Raw genomic sequence first — 18,571 nt, forward strand, 5'->3', positions numbered from 1 at the left:
TACCAAGCCTGAGCAAGTGCATGCATAAGAAGCATGAGCGGCCTGGCACTCCATATGCAGTAAATGCATGCTACTGCCACTACCAGTGTAACCTCACATGCAGTCACACACTGGAGAGTGCTGGCTATTAAAAGTAAACATCCGCTGAGGATTTAGACTAGCGGCACAGACAGAACCAGATGGCCAAGAGATACAAGGGAATGAAGGTGAGGCCAGCAGCTGAAAAAGCAGAACAGTTTTTCCACCTGGCCTCAAGGTATGAGGTGGGATCATGAATCAGTTACACACACAGCAGAAGCATGTGATGGGGTCTACACTGCGCTCAAGTTCTACAGCCTATACATGATGCTGAGGAGGGGAATGATTTTCTCCATACAGGAGTCTGTTCATTAAGGGCTGAGGGAAAATACCTAGGAGGACCAGCATGCTACAAAGTGCTCAAAAGCTAAGGACATGATCAGCCACTAGATGTCACTCAAACTAACCAAAATGATCATCAGCAGCCTCAAGGATAATCAACAGGCTATTGCTGGCCTACTTAGACAAGCAGCATGGCTGGACCTTGAAAATTCATGACTGCACTTATGTGAAATACAACAACTGTCATATTCAGAGAGACAGTAAGCAATTACAGAGAAGACTGGTGGGGCTGAGAAGAGAGTAAAATAGAGCACAGGCTTCTGCTTGAGGGGCAGGAAGTTCTGAAACCAGAAGTAGGGGCTACGACATGGGCGTAGGTGAGACCACTGAATCTCATACCTAAAAGCAGTGAAAGCTGCAAACTGCATGCTTTACATATTTTGGCACAATAAAAACATTTGATAAAGAAACAGAATACAATAGCGAAAAGCCATTTCCTCTGAGCAAGTTTTCAGAACACTGGGAGGGTCTAATCTATTTCCATGGATACTTGTTCCACTTCCGATTAAAACCCAGCAGTTTTCAGCTTAAAAGTCTTCCAGATTCCACCAACAGACGCTCGCGTGATGATGATAGCAGTAATAGTTTAAAAAGGCTGAAAGGAGCAGCAGTTTAGAGGGTGCCCAGGCCTGGGTATGCACGTGAAGTCAGAGGGCAGATCTGGGCAGTCCTCTCTGTGCCTCCACACAGGTTCTGAGGGCTGAATTCAGGTCACGAGGCTTCCGAGGCAAGCACGTCTACCCATAGAGCTGTCTTGCTGACCCATTATTATTTTGTTCATGATACTTAAAAAGTATAAACTATACTAGTAAGGAACTAATTCAGTATTTGTTTCCATCTATATCTATGGAAACCTTGAACATTTACTCTTCGAATGACAGTCTGAACTGTCAATTTAATAACCACATAAAGTGCACGATGGGCCAGGCACTGTCAAGTACGTCATAGTCTCACTTATTTTGTCTGCACAATGACCTTATAAATTGCTATCACCCTTATTTATAAAGCACAAAGATACACTGTAGGCAAAGGAGGGAGCTGGGGTTCAAGGCAAGTAGTCACACCCTTTACCCTGGTTCTTAGGCTATTGGAGAGGCAGCAGAAAACACAGCGAACACTAGAATAGGGTTGGTAAGCCTGAAGCAGTCAGTGTAAAATGAAGAAACAAGTGCAGAAGGAGAGATAATGGCTAAACCAAGAGCTCTGTTCACAACGAGATGCTAGGTTTGTGAGAGCCCTTGCGTTTCATGCACCTTACAGTTAGACATGGCATTCACAGACTAACCACGTGAGGTGGCTTCAGAGCACGAATAAATTCACTGGTTTGCTGGTAATCTGTGTGAGCAGAGAAAGAAATGTAATCAACCGACATTTTCAGTGGTAACTTCTGTCCAGACATGGTAGTGATTTCTTCAGGTTCAGACATGATGTGCTGTCGGAAACAAATAAGAGAAAAACAGACTGTGCAATTAGATGACAGAAGGTGCATTTTGGTTATGTCTTATACAGTCACAATCTCTAGTGTTAACCATCAAAGTCATTCTGATGTTCATGAGTTAGCAAGTACCAAACACTTATGATTTTCATTGAGTAAACATTTAACCAGAAAAGTCAGAAAATAACTAGAGCTCGGGGCCCCCAGAGCTGGCAGTGAAAGCTGGAGCTGTCAATAAAGTTGCACCCAGCTCTTGCTGCTGCAGCTCCTTCCAGGCACCAGGACCCACAGGGCACAGGCACACAACTCCAATCTGGAGCCGTCTGTGCAAAAGCTCTCTACTGACTCCACAGCATGTGGCAAAGGATGAAAATGACCCGACTGAGAAACCACTCTGTGTTTAAACTAATACAGATATTAACAGCAAGAAGACAAGAGAACATGCTGTCTGGACAGCCATTAATTGCACCTAAAGTTCTGCACTGTTATCGACAATATGTACACCCTAGGCTAAGAACGGCCACTTTATACCTACAGGAAGACAGCAGCCAGCCCAGGCACCCAATACAGCTCTGTAGACGTCCGTGTCACAGGCTGTGAATCCTTCGTCTGGAAAAATTCTAAATCTAATGTTTTTAAGCAAAAATGCCTGGGATGCTCTACTGGTAAAGTCTACACAAAATAACCCTAAATCAAAAGTCACACAATCTGAATGTAGTGATATTTCGTTTGTATTTTAATAAAACAAAGCTTGCCTGAAGTTCAGAGAGTAAAACAGCTGTGCTGGTCAGCCTAACAGACCAGGCAGTGGTAACACACACCTTTAATCACAGTAGTCATGCTAGTTTGCCATAAAAACCGGGCAGTGCATGCCTTTAATCCCAGCCCTAGAGAGGAATATAAGACGGGAGGAGACAGCTCTCGCTCAAAGTCTCATTCTGAGATTCCAGGAGGCAGGATCGCCAGTTCAGACTGAGGCAGGGGTAAAAGCCAGTGGCTGGCTGTTTTGCTTCCCTGACCTTCAAGTTGAACCCCAATTTCTGTCTCTGGTTTTTATTAATCGCACTATACCTATACATGACTTATCCCAGCATTCTGGATGAAATACTGACTCACACTCCAAGATGGGAACAGACCTTGGCAAGTGTCCCTTCTACGCAGTACCCCGCGATGATGACGCCGTTCCTCTTGTCTGTACACCAGCTCTCAAACAGCTCTCTGGATAAGCCATTTTGAATCATGCCTGGCGAGGCCATGACAACACTGGGGCCAATGTCATCAAAGTGATCCATGCTCTGAGAGACAAAGGAAGGAGTCAAAGCAGTTTTCACCGGGGGCCATCACACTGCTGGAGGAGTTGTGTTTAAACACCAAGTCTTAAAATGAAAATGTGCCAGGCATGGTGGCCTTTAATCCCGGCACACAGAAGGCAGAGACAGGTGGTGGATATCTGAGTTCAAGGCCATCCTGGTCCACAGAGAGAGTTCCAGGATAGCCAGGGCTATGTAGAAAGACCATCTCAAAAAACCAAAACCAACCAACCAGACGAACAAAATCAGCACGTTAGCTCTGTAAACATGTTATTTAAAAAGCATTTGGTTGTAAATATATTGAAAACAGATTTGATTTAATTGATCTTGGAAAGCCAAACACGGGTGTTTTATAAATTCATACATGGAACTTGCAGAGCCAATCAAAAAGGACCAGATGTGAACAACAGAATCTAAACCTGTGACCTGCCATATTTTTCCTGTCAGGAGTTTCTTCCTGTGGCAGAAGAGATCCAAGTTATAGCTGTAAACTGAAGGCATGTGGAGACCCAGAACAAGGGCAGGCCCAACTACAGCGAGTTCCAGCACTGTGATGCAGGCCCAGCTACAGTGAGTCCCAGCACCCTAGCACCGAGGCGAGGGGAGTAAGTAGGAAGCCTCGGCAGGAGGGCTGCAGTCTGCCCTGCCTGCCCCACGCCCCTCTGCCTCCCCTCCTCCACAGGCATCACCTTGAGGTTGCTGATGTGCTTGAAAACGAAGGGGTTGTTGATGTTGATCTGCTTCCGGATCTTGTCGTTCATGGCGTTCACGTAGGTCTGGTACACCGCCATGCACTTCTTGGCGAGAGAGGATGCGTAGTAAATGGGAATGTCATGCAGCTCTGGGTGGTTCTGCCAGTACTCGTCTACAGAGATTGTATGAGAGGCAGACATCACTTGGCAGATGAGGTAAAAAATTCAAATAACTAACGATAACAAAATTAACTTTAAAGAGTTTGAACAACTGAGAAATGAAGATCCCTACAACTGTATTTAAATAAGTTTGAGAAAAACTACCCTGTTTCTTATTAATGCAAACTACAAATCTAAATACTGGTATAACATCTAAAAATAAAATAAAGCTGTAACAGTAAGTCAAAGATATGGAAGCTTCAACAAATACTTCATTTTAAATTTAGGCTGATTAATAGACCGTAACTTCCTACTCCTCTCGAGGTTTTAATACAAGTATTATTAATGTAATTATTATTTTAAACAGCTTATCAACTGCAGTCATATTATTTATAATTATATTTCCAAAAACCTTTTACACAAACCACTCATTACTAATTACCGAGAGCAGTGAACAACACCCTCACACGAAGGCCTGTTTTCAGGGAACTCATTCATCCCAGCACTTTATACACAGCGCAGCCGATCAGCTGCTCAGGGACGCCCAGGAAATGCTTGTTTAGCGTGAGGGCTGTAGGATCTGGAGCACACATGCGCTATGGGGCGCTAACACTGAGAGGTCATTCATGATACCTGTAAATAGTCTTCTGCCTGGATAACGGACATTTTTGTGACACCTGGTACCCTTCACAGGGTCACCTGGCAGCACCACATCCACGCCTCTACACTCTGCTGGTTCCAGCCGCTCTTCCTCACTGTTTGATAGACCGACCTGACTCACCATCGGGTTCGCTAGACTGAACAGCGCAGTCTGGGAGGGACTGACTGGCCCTTAGCTGGGTCAGCCCATCTTCCTCTGCCTGTTTTCCACTCAATGCGACAAAAACACTGTTTGTCCCCAGTGGAGGCGGCAGCACTGAGTGTGCAGGAGGCAGTCCCTCTAGTTCTCCTCACACTCCATCAACACAGGGCTGACCGTCCACGTCTACGAGAATGCTTCCCTCATAGAATCAGGACAGGCCAACTTCACAGCACAATGCACACCAGTCTTGGTTCAAAGTTGTGCAAACTGACCGAAGTCTTTGGAAGACAGAAAAGCAGAAAAAAGAAAATCACACCTATTTCTGATTCATTTGTGTTTGTATTTTCACCTAAACAGAAGCACAGCAGCTGTAGTTTTTGAGTCCTATTTTGTTGTTGTTGCACACTTAGTACTCTGAAAATCTATAATCCGTCCTGAGACTTCTTACATTCACTGATGTGGCATTTCCTGAAAACAATGCTGAAGGGTCAGGCCTGGGCTCCCATTCTCAGCTAACCTGGGCTGTATAGTAAAGTCTAACAAACCCTGTCTGGAATTCTATCACTGCTCCACTGATCACTTGTGAGGGCCGTCTGGCCAAGGGGCTGAGCTGGATGGAAGACTGCGTGCTCTGAATAAAGGGCGCGGGTTGCACGCTCTTGGAAGGTAGACAGACTGGCAGCAAGCCACGATTTTACATCTTGGTTCAGATTCCTCATCCCCCTTGGGAACAAGGAAGTGGCAGCAGCAGAGAGCTGGACCCCAGCGGGAACAGCGGAGCAGCAGGTGACACTGTAACACGGCCCAGATTCCCCATTCTGTCTTGGAGTCATTGTGCATGGATTTTGCTATTAATAAAAGGTCACGCAGTCTTCCATCCCAGACTTCTTTCATGAAAACCCTCAAATAATAATGACACACCTAAGAGGACACACTGCTTATCTCCCTTTGTGTCCTGACAGTGTCACTGCTACTCTAGAAGTGCTCATGTTGGAAGGCTTCTGACACCAATGGGAAGCACAGCGGCACAGCGGCTTGGCTCTTGTATCAGAGGACGTGAGATGCCAGGTCCCCATGTTGCTCCCATGGCACGGGGGACTGAACCTGGGGTCTCATGCTTGCTGGGCAGGTGATCTACCACTGAGTCACCAAAGTGAATTTTTAAAAGAAAAATGATCTGGGCAGTGGTGGCACACACCTTTAATCCCAGCACTTGGGAGGCAGAGGCAGGCGGATCTCTGTGAGTTCAAGATCAGCCTGATCTACAGAGCAAGTCCCAGGACAGGCTCCAAAGCTACAGAAAAACCCTGCCTCAAAAAATAAATAAATAAATAAATAAATAAAAATAAAATAAAAAAAATAAAAAAGGATAAAGAAAGATGAAATGCTGTTTACAAGGCTGTGAGAGTAGGTGGATTTCGCCGTCACCCAAATACCTAGAATTAGTAGCAGCTCCTGAGCTCGTCCGAGAGCAAAGACAGGAATGAGCCCCCGGCCCCCTCTGTTGACAATGTCATGCACAGTGTTGCAGAATCTTGCTTCTCGCTCTTCGCGCTTCTCATGGATGTGGGTCCCATAGGTAGATTCCTAAATAACAGGTGACATGTGTAAGATCAAGACCATTTTACCCTGGAGAATTCAGAACAAAAGCTGAGGTTGAGATTCATTTCTTCAACAACGTGGCATTAACCTGAATATATGCTGTTATAGTAATAACTAAAAAAAAAAAAACAGTAAATAAATTAGAATTCCAATCTTAAGGCCAATGTTACAGAAATGGAGCCAGGGAATAGCATAAACTGTTCCTTTTGGGGGCTTGAGAGAGGGCTCAGTGGTTAGGGGCACTGGCTGCTCTTCCAGAAGACCTGAGTTCAATTCCTAGCAACCACATGGTGGCTCACAACCATCTGTAATGAGACCCGATGCCCTCTTCTGGTGTACAGGTATACATGAAGGCAGAACACTGTATACATAATAAATAAATAAATCTTAAAAAACAATGTTCTTCCCTCAGGATAACTTTGCTGGATGTTTTATCCTCCAACCCCGGAGAAGCCAAAGCTCCATAAGCAGACGTGGGTCATGGTTCCCGGGTTGGTACTCAGGTGACATTACTCGGGAACTGCTGCTTTCCCCGGACTCATCCTGAATGCAGATGACAAGGGCCGGCTACTCGCTGCAGCAGCAGCTGGGCCATAAGCCAGGGAAGCCGTGCTAGGAAGCACCAGCTAAGCCACGTGGAGCCTGCTCTGCATAGTACACAGGCACAGCACCAGGCAGGCGCCCGCCACACTCGGGCAGCTCATGTCCAGGCCACAGCCAAAGGGACCAAAGGTATTTGATGTTCCTGCGTCTATGACAGGCCCAGAGGATGCCTGTTCCCTGACACTGTGCCAGCCATCACTCCCTCATAGTGCTTCTGAAGACAGCTATCCTCTTGTGTCCTTGCGACCTGAAAACTAAGAAAATGTGACAAGTGTCCCGCGGAAAAGGCCAAAGCCAGCAGCATTGCAAAGGCAGTGGGACATCTCTAACACCGTTTAATATGCCCTTCTAACAGCCTCACTAGAAAAGATATGCAGGCCACAGGTAGGCACACCCTGTCTCCCCACACTGCTGAGAGTGACCATGTTTCTAAAACTAGACTAGAATTAACTTCACAGCAAAGGGGTCCCAAGAGAGCCAAGAAAATCTTTACATAAAAAAACATAAACTTTGGGCTGGAGAGATGGCTCAGTGGTTAGGAGCACTGACTGCTCTTCTAGAGGTCCTGGGTTTGGTTCCCGGCAACCACATGGTGGCTCACGGCCATCTGTAATGAGGTCTGGCGCCCTCCTCTGGTGTGTGGGCATACATGGAGGCAGAATGTTGTATACATAATAAATAAATAAATCTTAAAAAAAAAAAAAAACATAAACTTTCATGTGATTTTTTTCCACTAGAAAAAGTTCTGATTCCATTGTACTAACTATAACCCAGTCTGTTAATACTTACAATAATAAGAATGTCTGGCTTAATATTAGGAATTTCAGCAGCCATGAGATGTCTATCTTCTTGTCTTGAAAAATCGCCTGTATACAACAGCTGTGAGAAAGCAAAGCTAAAAAATCAAGACTTGGGAAAGGTTCCGTGCACTGGTAAGCAGCTGATCCCTGAAGTCTAATAGTAAGATTGACTTTAAAAAAGAAAACCCACCTGCCTACACTTGAGGAATTTTAGATGCAATGCTTGCATCTAATTCTAAATGTGTAACCAAGTCACGAAGGTCACCCTGTGTTCCTATTACCCAATTTTCCAGAAAAATATATCCCACATCAGTTTAATTCCCAGTGAGAACTGAGATGTGCACCCTGCTATTTCCTGCTTATTTTTGGTGCCCTGCAGCACAGGACAAGAATAAGCAACCTGATGGCACTGTCCAACTCATGTGCAGACACTTCAAACAGACGAACAACTTTAAGGTTCACTAAAACCTTGTTCTCTGCTGTCTAAAGCAGAACCCCTGAAAACTTAGAAGGCTTCCCCTCCAGGTCTTATTCAATGGGTATTTTCAAAAAGCTGCTTGGCTGATTCTGGGCTGCCGCCAGAATGCAGACAGCTAGCTGCTCTGCAGTCTAGAGTCCAGGGCAGCAAGATGGCTGTTAGTGAGGGCAGTGCTGCCAAGCCTAAGACTGGAGTTCAAGCCCTGGAACTCACATGGTTGAAGAAATAACTCCAAAGATGTCCTCTTACCTACACACACACACACACACACACACACACACACACACAGAGAGAGAGAGAGAGAGAGAGAGAGAGAGAGAGAGAGAGAGACAGACAGAGAGAGGGAGACAGAGAGAGAGAGAGAGAGGGAGACAGAGAGAGAGAGAGAGAGAGAGAGAGAGAGAGAGAGAGAGAGAGAGAAATCAGGCTACTCTGGTCAGATGTTTACCTGAACCCTTCCGAATCATGGACATACACATGAAATCATGTTTTAATTTAGTTAACTAACTTCAGCTTTATTGTGTGTGTGGTGAGTAGGTGCATTCCACAGCATGGGAGAGGTCAGAGGGCAACTTTCGGGAGCTGGTTCTCTCCTTCTATTGTGGGCTCTAGGAACTGAATGCAGGTCCTCAAGCTTATACAGAAAACACTTCCACATGCTGAGCAATCTCATCCATCCATGTTTGAGTTTTAAACAGAAGCAGTCGCTAAGATGGTTTTTCCCTAACCAGTTTTCTGAAGCCACTGAAGTGGTCCAAGCCTGCAGTGAACGGCTGGGGAACCAGCTCTGTTATAACGGGGAGGGAACAGCAATGACGGAGCTTTAGCTTCTTTGTGTCCTAACTCTCTGCAAAGCTTGGGGAAGTTTCTACACCTCTCAGGGCAGGAAGCTCTACACTGACTGCTCTTGGGGAGAAGGATCCAAGCTACAGCGTACCTTCACACCTGCAATCTCGATCATAAACATGGCCGCTCCCAGGACGTGGCCAGCATGGTAACACCAGAACTTGATTCCCGCGACCTCCTTAACTTCATGGAAGTTGATGGTTTCGATTTTGTCCATACTTTCTTCTAAGTCCGTCTCCGTGTACAGCATGTCATCTGCTGATATGTTGCTGAAATTGGAGATGACATATGGGTACAGCTTTCCTTAATGCCGCGGTCCATAGAGATGGGCTATAGCTAAGGGATAGAGCGTTTGCCGGAAGGCACAGGCTCCAGGCTCAGTCCCCATACTGAAAACTCAACAGCAACAAAGCCTACAGCACTTAGACTCTCAGACAGTTTCCATAATTACAGTACAAAAGAGTGCATGGCTACAAAGCTTAACTGTGAGCCAAGTGTGACTCAAAACCCTTTTAACCCTGTGGAGCCAGGGTCTCACTAGGCTGCTCAAGCTGACCTTGAACTTGTAACCTCCCTATATGAGCCTTAGGTGGGATCATGGGTTTGTGCTACAAGGCCTAGCTACACAAATCACTCTTTAATATGGTATTCTTAACTTCTATACACATGAACACATGTTTATACACATGGACACGAGGTGGACATTCTCTGCTGGCCTGGAAAAGGATTTCTCTTAATGTTGTGGATAATATCTCCTGAAAACTATAAAAAAGAACTTCACAGACTCTATAGCCACAATGGATGGCTTCACCAGTCAGGCTGTCTCTTAACGGGCCGCTTTAGGTAAACAACCCACTTGTCCCCATGCTCTGTCTGTAAAGTGGGATTTACAGGGGAGCTGGCATGAGCTGCTGAGGGTGAGAGGGCTGGGCACTGAGGACTCCGGGCACTGGCTAACAGCGTTAGCATTATTAAGCTCTTTCCATCCCCTTGTATTCACACATGAGGAGTAACAAACACCGTGGTAGCTACCCAAGTAAAAGTTGACTGCTGAAGGCCAACACTTCACACTGGGGGTGTCACAAACATGCTGGACTCTTTGTGGTAGAGGAGTGGACATTTCTCTTACAACTGGTGCCAACTTCCCCAGAGAACAGCATCACCCGGTCAGACTGCCCAAAGAACCCCTATGCTTACTGTAGTCAGCCTTAAATAACAGAATGGCCAAGTGCTACTCACAGAGCATTTCTGTCAAACCTTTTCAGTTCTACCCTTACTCAGATCTGAAAGGACGCAAAACCACACACAGACTGAAGTCGGATGGTGCTGATGCACAACTGTACTCTGCAGCTAGATTACGGCATCCTTGAAACAACGCGGCCTGCGCCTGACCTGCGAGGATGGGCTGCAGCTTGCATGACCCACTGAGGTGACTTTTTTTTTATTGACTTTTATTGAGCTCTACATTTTTCTCTGCTCCCCTCCCTGCCTCTCCCCTCCCCTTCAACCTTCTCCCAAAGTCCCCATGTTCCCAATTTGCTTAGGAGATCTTGTCTTTTTTTAATTTCTACTTCCCATGTAGATTATATCTATGTAAGTCTCTCTTAGTGTCCTCATTGTTGTCTAAGTTCTCTAGGATTGTGATTTGTGGACTGGTTTTCTTTGTTTTATGTTAAAAAACCACCTATGAGTGAGTACATGTGATAATTGTCTTTATGGGTCTGGGTTACCTCACTTAAAATGATGTTTTCTAGCTCCATCCATTTTCCTGCAAAATTCAAGATGTTGTCATTTTTTGCTGCTGTGTAGTACTCTACTGTGCAAATGTACCACATTAAGGAAATGCTCAACATTTTTAATCATCAGAGAAATGCAAACCAAAATAACTCTGAGATTCCATCTTATACCTGTTAGATTGGCCAAGATAAAAAATACTGATGATAACTTATGCTGGAGAGGTTGTGGGGAAAAGAGAACACTTCTGCATTACTGGTGGGAGTGCAAGCTGGTATAGCCCCTTTGGATATCAGTGTGGCGATTTCTCAGAAAATTAGGAAACAACCTTCCTCAAGATCCACTTTTGGGTATATATCCAAAGGATGCTCAACTGTTCCACAATGACATGTGCTCAACTATGTTCATAGCAGCACTGTTTGTCATAGCCAGAACCTGGAAACAACCTAAATGCCCCTCGATCGAAGAATGGATAAGGACTCACCTGACTTTGACGTAGTCTGAGAGGAGCCATCTGTAAATAGCCTTCGTGGCGTGAGTCATAAATGTCCGTCCTTTGAAGCTTGTTTTCTGGAGGAACCAGGGCAGCGCCCCACAGTGATCCAAATGGAAGCTGACAAGGAAACGGGGCCATGAGTGCTCTGGACACTAGAGGCCGGGACCCCAGCGAGGTTCTGCTCAGCGGACAAACGTGTGCCAAGCACATAAGGGCGCTTCCAGGAGACCAAGCAGATGCTTGTCCATTCTCTCGTTTTCCCACAGGGGTCTCAGCGGGTTCGGTAGCTAGTACTTCTACCTCTGGGCCTTCTCGATACTCCCTCTCCCTCTATCAGTAATCAATTCGAGGGGGACAATGTAAAACGAATCTACACTTGGCAGCATTTTAACAAACAACTTAGTGGAATAAAATCGATACTTGTCACCATCTTTAAATGAAGTTCTTCAAGACAGTCTTGCTGTGCTGCCTGCACTGCCTCAGACACATAGCAATGCTCTGTCCTCAGCCTCCCGGTGCTGGCACTACAGGCGTGTGCCACCTATGTGAAGCTCTTACTGAGGGATGGGACAAGACAGCGAAGACTTCGTCGGTGTCAGCTGAGGATGGCCACAGAGGACACGAGCTTTCCACCACCTCTCGCTGCACGGCACACACATCTCCCAGCCAGCATCTCTAGCCTCACACAGCGGTGCTGGTTTAGACTTAGAGACCCAAACTGTGTTTCCTAATAGAAAATATTTACTTTTGTTTCTTTCATTTTATTTTTGAGACAAGGTCTCACTATGCAGCTCTGACTGATGGAACTCAAGGGAAGATCAGGCTGGTCTCAAACTCACAGAGATCTGCCTGCCTCTGCCTCTAAGTGTTGGGACTAAAGGCCTCTGCCACCACTCCCAGCTTATTAGAAAACAAAACAAACATCTGCCCAGCAAGATGGCTCAGAGAATACAGGTACTTGCCAATAAGCCTGACCACAGAGTTGAACCACCAGGACCCACAGTGGAAGGGGAAAAGCAGCTCCCACACATTGTCTTCTGATCTCCCTATGAACACTGCGGGAAGTGCGTGCGTGTGCGCGCGCGCACACACACACACACACACAATAAATGTAAACAAAACCCCACACCAAATCCTGGGAAGACTGACCTTCACAGAAAGGCTTGAGAAGTGACACTGTCAATAAAGGGAAACTTACTGACTGATTAGCAAGAGGTCGATCTCAGCGGGGTCGATGAGGTCAATGTAAGGAAGAGCATCCATTCCTTCCAGGCCAGGGTGGATCCCACAGTCCAGCTGAAGGAAGAAAATCTCAGCAAACAGATCTCAAGCTGCTACACATCTGATGAACACCCATGCAGCAGACAGACCACATTCAGAGGAGCCCAGGGAGTAGGCACTCGGAGTAGGCACTCGGACGAGGTTGTGCCCAAAGCAGCTCTCATGTTTAAGACACAGCTCACAGTTAGCAGCACGGGATACAGAACACAAGACATCACTGGGGTTCTTCTTCAAGCTCGTTGTTACCAAATGGTATTTCCAGTCTGTAGGTGTGAAGTACTTCTCCCATTAGGGAGAGCATCAACACATTCCTACGAGCTGATGACTGGGGATTTACTCTATGGGGTTTTATTGCCAAGTTAATAAATTCTTAAATAGCTGGGCAGTAGTGGCGCATGCCTTTAATCCCAGCACTCAGGAGACAGAGGCAGGTGGATCTCTGTGAGTTCAAGGCCAGCCTGGTCTACAAGAGCTAGTTCCAGGACAGGCTCCAAAGCAGCACAGAGAAACCCTGTCTCGAAAAACCAAATAAATAAATAAAATAAAATAAAACAAAAATAAATAAATCCTTAAATGAATGACTCAGGTGGGAGCTACAGAGCTGGCTCAGTGGTTAGGAGCACTGGCTGCTCTTCCAGTGGAACCTGGTTTGACACCCAGCAACCACATGGAGGCTTACAATCAACTACAGCTCCATTTCCAGGGGATCCACTGCCCTCTCTGGCTTCCATGGGCACCAGGCACACACACACACAGTGCATAGGTATCAGTATAGGCCAGACACCCATTCAGATAAATGATTTTTTTAAAACTGGTGACTCTAGGCACATATTGCTATGTTTTGAAGACTGAGAGAAGTGTAACAAAGAGAGAGGGGAACAAAGGAACAAGAGCCAGTGCCCCACCTCTCTACTGGGACCTTAGAAACCAGGGCTCCTGAGCCCTTCACCTGCCAGGCAAGGAGACGGACCTGGCAGAGCGCCAGCTGGACTGAAGCCACTCATGGGCAGTGAAAGCTGACATACATTCAGGGCACTTAAATCCTTGATGTCTTCCAAAGGGGTGGGGTCAGCAGGTTATCCACACACCTTGGGAGCGGACAAGGACGTGGAAGAGACAATAGTCTGGCAGATGTAGTTGGCAGCTTTACAGTCTTACAAGGTATCTTTTTAGGTTACTTAATGCTTTTAGTTACTAAGCACAAAAGTGTTAGTCTTTCTCTCGTCACAGTGTTGACTACATACATCATGCACACCCCTCTTGGCTGGTGCTACAGAGATAACTGGTCACTAGGACAGACCTAACAGACAGTACAGAAGAGCTACACTGTTTTCTTAACTGAACAAATGATCACCAGGCTAGGGTATGATTCAGGGGCAGATCATGTCCTTGGCATTCACAAGGCCCCAAGTTCAATTTCCAGTACCAAACAGCAATGATACCACCAATAATACTTACCATGATTTTTCTCCCTTTGAACTCCAAAATAATGCATGATCTTCCCACTTCTTGCCCAGCGCCACTGCAAACATTCAAATGGAAAAATGATTAAAAAGCAATTAAAGCACATGCCTACAAAACCAGCACTAAGAAGCTACAGTGAGTAAATCAGTGCTCAGTAAGCCTATCTCACTCCACTCCAGTAACATTCAACATAAGTTAAAACTCTTTCATGACTTAAACAGCCCTCGAACGATGGCAGTGGTCATTTTCTGAGACAGATGACAGTTGCAGAGCTCAAACAGAGGATGAGTGCTGGGATAGGAAGGGGTGAAAAGTGGTCCTTGGGAGCTGAGGGACATTTAGGATTTACATGAGCAGAGTCACACAGCACTTCTAGAACAACCATTTCTGATCAAGTCACCAAATCATAGCCTGTCATCTGCAGATCACTGTACCAAGCAGCCTGGTCACCCATGGTTTCAGACCTCCCCTTTCTCGCACATCTTAAGCTAAACATAACTGCTTCTTGGTTATCTTTTCCCAAAAATCTAGCTCACAATTCACTCAGTGCTCTCACGCAAGGTACTAACTGCCCAGAACAGATGTGCGCCTGACACCATGAGGTAATCAGACCTCAAAGACTTTGTGGTCTGGCAGCAAACAGGTAGGAGATGGACCCATGCACACCCATCCACACTGGGCTAGCCACGGATTAAGAGACGAAGAAATGATGGTGGAACTTTCCTGAAATCCTAGCACGTAGGAGGTAAAGGCGAGGCCAGCCTAGTCTAGGGAGAGTTCCAGGACAGCCAGGATACACAGGGAGCCTCCATCTCAAATTTAAAAGTGAATAAATGCCATGCTCGTTTTTTGTTCCAGTTTAAACTCCTGGGTTCTTATCCAGAGGAATTCCCATTTCATTCCTAAGCCAACTTCCCCACAGAGCTGTCCCTCTGCATTTCCTCCCCTCCCATCCACTCCACTCACCAGCTGCTCCCAGCTGCTTTTCTGAGATTGTCCTTGCTGCTAAGAGCAAGCAGCTCTACTTAACTGGTCCCCTTGGCAGCTACTAGCTCCCTTGTTTAAGGGCTCCTTCAAGTACCAAGCACTTCCCAGCTTCTCTGACTCCACACTCCAGTCTGTCTCGCTGGCTTTCCCATTTCCCCCCACTGATCTGCCTTGACTCTCTAGCCTCTGAAGTCTCTCCTGGGATCTCTTCCCAGCTCCATGGTCCTTACATGTCTGACATGTCGATGACTTCAGAGGTTCTTTCTACAGCCCAGACTGTTCTGACACATACACCTGACATTTAAGCCTCTTTACTGGGGCATCTGCCAGGTACTGCATGTTCAGTATGCCAGGCTAGTTTTTACACTCCTGGACTGGCTCCTTGAGATCGGCTGAGTCTCAGCTCAGGCTTCACCTTCTCAGAACCTTTCTTGACTGCCTACTCTAATGCATCCTTTACTGCAAGCCTCAATCTGCCAGCCACCCCACCTCACTGCAGTGCAACAGATACATTTACGGAGTACTTCACATATTACAATGGCAACACTATTAAGATTCACATCTGTCTTGTCCACTGCTGTGCAGCTATTGGGTCTGAAATGTTTGCCAAACTCCCGTATCAGAAGCCTTAGGACTGCTAAGTGAAAGAAACCAAGACAAAGGGCTCATCTTGTATGATTCCATTTGTAGGAAATGCCTCAAAAAGGCAAATCCAGAGAAGGAAAATAGATTGATGCTGAGGGCTAGGGAGGGTGGGGAGAAATGAGTATGATTCCTAATGGGCTTTAAAAGGGGGGGGGGGTAATGAAAATATTCTGGAATTAGGTACCGCAGTTGTAAGAAAGGTTATAAAATTCCTCTGGTACACTTTCTGTCCCGGCTGCGCCGTCTGTCCTCTTGTCTGTAATGTACCCCCTGTGCTTCATGACTGTCCCTGCAGACAACACCTGAGCAGTTACAAACTCCTCAAGACTTTACTTCATCTCTGGAAACCCGATTCTTCCTCCCTCGTCACCATCCTTTTACCGGCTACAAATAACTTGTCACCCAGAACTGCCCCAGCTTAATGACATCCAACCAGAGTTTCTTCATTAATCCATCTTTCAGTCACAGTGGAGTTGGTTTTCGCTTTTTTCTTGTCACAGTGATGATTGAAGCAAATAACATATGTTGCCACTTCACCCCAAAGTGATATTTTTACTGTCCCTTCTTGATGGCTCAGTGGGTCACTAGCAAAAGGCCCACGTGTGCTTCTAAAGGGGGTAGGGGAAGTAGCCACATTTTAATGTAATTCCCACTGCATTATAAAGTTGCTTCAAATCTCTTGTATACTATATCTCTTGTATATAAATCTCTTGGCTAGGGGGCTGGAGAGATGCCTCAGAGGTTAAGATCACTGGCTGCTCTTCCAGAGGTCCTGAGTTCAATTCCGAGCAACCACATGGTGGCTCACAACCATCTGTAATGAAATCTGGTGCCCTCTTCTGGCCTGCAGGCATACATGCAGACAGAACACTGTATACAAAATAAATTAATTAAAAAAAAAAAACCTCACAAATCTCTTGGCTACTATAACTGGTGTGATAAATACTCTTAGAATCTCCACAAGGTCCTTCCTAAGGTGGTACCTGACAGCCTGTCCCAAGTCATCTGCTGTTAACCACAGCCAGAGGAACTTGGCCATGAGTTGGAACTACACTCATGTTCCCCTGGAACACTCTGGCTTCTACACTGCCTTTAATTTCTACAAATTCTTTAACACCCGGGTTGTACATCAATTCCATTTCCAGGGTGCATAAGATATCCTTGCCTCAATCTCAGGAAGTCCCATGTGCAGCCTTTCTGACCCTCAACACAATGCCTCTCCATACCCTTGTAACACGTCAAAGGAGCGCAGCCCATGAGCTCTTCCCCCCACAACCGAGGAAGTGGCTTCATGAAGGCTACTTCCCTATTAAATAGAATGACTGGGTTTCAGGTCTGACTCCAAGGTAGCTGGCTCCTGTTTTTACAAACTCATTCCAGCACCTCCCCACCCCCCCACACACACACTTTGCTCTACAATTTAACCAAAGGAGTGGCATCAGTGAACTCACCCTGTGCCTGGTGAGGTATCTGATACTTGAATATGAGGTATCTGATACTTGATTAGTGTATATAGGGGAACGGCACGGACACTTGTGTGCAATCATTGGTAAGCGCTCAGTAGTTTTTTTTCCCCCTGGTTTGTTTTGTTTTTTGAGACAGGGTTTCTCTGTGTAGCTTTGGAGCCTGTCCTCGAACTCGCTCTGTAGACCAGGCTGGTCTCGAACTCACATTGATTCGCCTGCCTCGGCCTCCTGAGTACTGGAATTAAAGGCTTGCGCTACCACCGCCCAGCTTCAGTAAATCTCGCCGAATGAATGGATAAAGGATCTGGTTTCTCTCTTTTGAAAAATGTACACATTCATGTGGTGCTAGCTAGTATCTAAAACTGAACGATAATCGTGTGTGGAGTCAAATCGCTCCTCTGCACCAGTACGTTCTTGACCTTTCCAGGCGTGAGGCAATTCTCTGCCAGCATTCCAGAACGCTGAAAGCCCTTTCCACTAAAACCAGACTTTTACGGTAACGGAGCGCTCACTTTCCCTTCGTGACAACTATGCTTTCTCCTCTGCATTTTCCTCCCGCCTTCTGCTCAGGTCTGAGCTCTGAATGCGCACACTCACAAACCACGTCTTTATTACCCCGGCCATCTGAGCGCACGTGGGGTCTGGAGATCATTAAACAGACGCAGGTCTCCCTTGCACTGCCCTCCTCTACCTGTCGGTTCCCTGTGCGAGATCCAGGCTTGTGTTAATTGGCAAACCCTTCTCTATGAAAGCGCCCAACGACCTGGTTTTTCTTTTCTTTTCAACTCCGACATACCCTCCCCTGGGACTGAAGGAAAAGTAAAATGACATTCAACCTAGCAAGCCCCTCGATCAACATTCTCCAAACCCCGTGAGCCTGGGAGACCGGGCCCGCAGCTGCCTCCGCGGCGACCCCTCCTGGCTCTCCCACATCCGGGGGCTAGGCTCCCTCGCTAGCTCGTCCCTTACAGGGGTCGGATCAGCAGCTGGTCGCTCTCCTCTGCAGGAATCGCGGACATCCTGGCAGTCTCAGGAGCAGCGTGGACCAGGAACCCGTTGCCGCAGTCTCTAAACTGAAAACACAGCCACGGCGAACCAAAGGAAGAAAAACCCCCGACCACCAACACACAACTTCCGGCGCGCTCTTGCGCCCAGAGCTGGGCTCGTCTCGTCAACTTCCGGTCGGAGACAGCGGTTCCGCAGGTTCCCCTTTCCGCGCCTTTAGGAACGCCTAAGGACTGCGCCTGCGCAGAACTGGGGCGTGGCCTAGCGGACCGGAGCAGGAGAAGTGGCAAAGCCGGAGCTGGATTCCGAACTGGAGGAGCCGCCAGACCGGCCGCCGCTGCCGAAC

General features: G+C 46.7%; 1 protein-coding gene and 1 non-coding gene across 2 annotated transcripts in view; both read right to left on the minus strand.

Moving 5' to 3' along the window:
- The window catches only part of Cpsf3 (cleavage and polyadenylation specific factor 3), a 31,674-nt gene extending 13,242 nt beyond the window's left edge, over positions 1 to 18,432 (minus strand). The window contains exons 1-10 of the mRNA XM_041630454.1: positions 18,190 to 18,432; positions 14,117 to 14,180; positions 12,576 to 12,673; positions 11,366 to 11,494; positions 9,239 to 9,416; positions 7,813 to 7,902; positions 6,255 to 6,405; positions 3,855 to 4,030; positions 2,992 to 3,150; positions 1,706 to 1,852 (exon numbers count right to left, since the gene is read on the minus strand). Of these exons, the coding sequence (XP_041486388.1) occupies positions 1,706 to 1,852; positions 2,992 to 3,150; positions 3,855 to 4,030; positions 6,255 to 6,405; positions 7,813 to 7,902; positions 9,239 to 9,416; positions 11,366 to 11,494; positions 12,576 to 12,673; positions 14,117 to 14,180; positions 18,190 to 18,239 (1,242 nt within the window). The 5' untranslated portion in view covers positions 18,240 to 18,432. The remainder of the gene's footprint in view (positions 1 to 1,705; positions 1,853 to 2,991; positions 3,151 to 3,854; positions 4,031 to 6,254; positions 6,406 to 7,812; positions 7,903 to 9,238; positions 9,417 to 11,365; positions 11,495 to 12,575; positions 12,674 to 14,116; positions 14,181 to 18,189) is intronic.
- Positions 16,244 to 16,372, minus strand: LOC121432532. The gene has a single exon (XR_005972204.1). It is a non-coding gene; the product is annotated as a small nucleolar RNA SNORA21 (small nucleolar RNA).
- Positions 18,433 to 18,571: the final 139 nt, after the last annotated feature.

Source organism: Microtus oregoni, unplaced genomic scaffold (assembly GCF_018167655.1).
Source record: "Microtus oregoni isolate MIOR12 unplaced genomic scaffold, Mior012 000034F_ref0000314, whole genome shotgun sequence".
NCBI lineage: Eukaryota > Metazoa > Chordata > Mammalia > Rodentia > Cricetidae > Microtus > Microtus oregoni.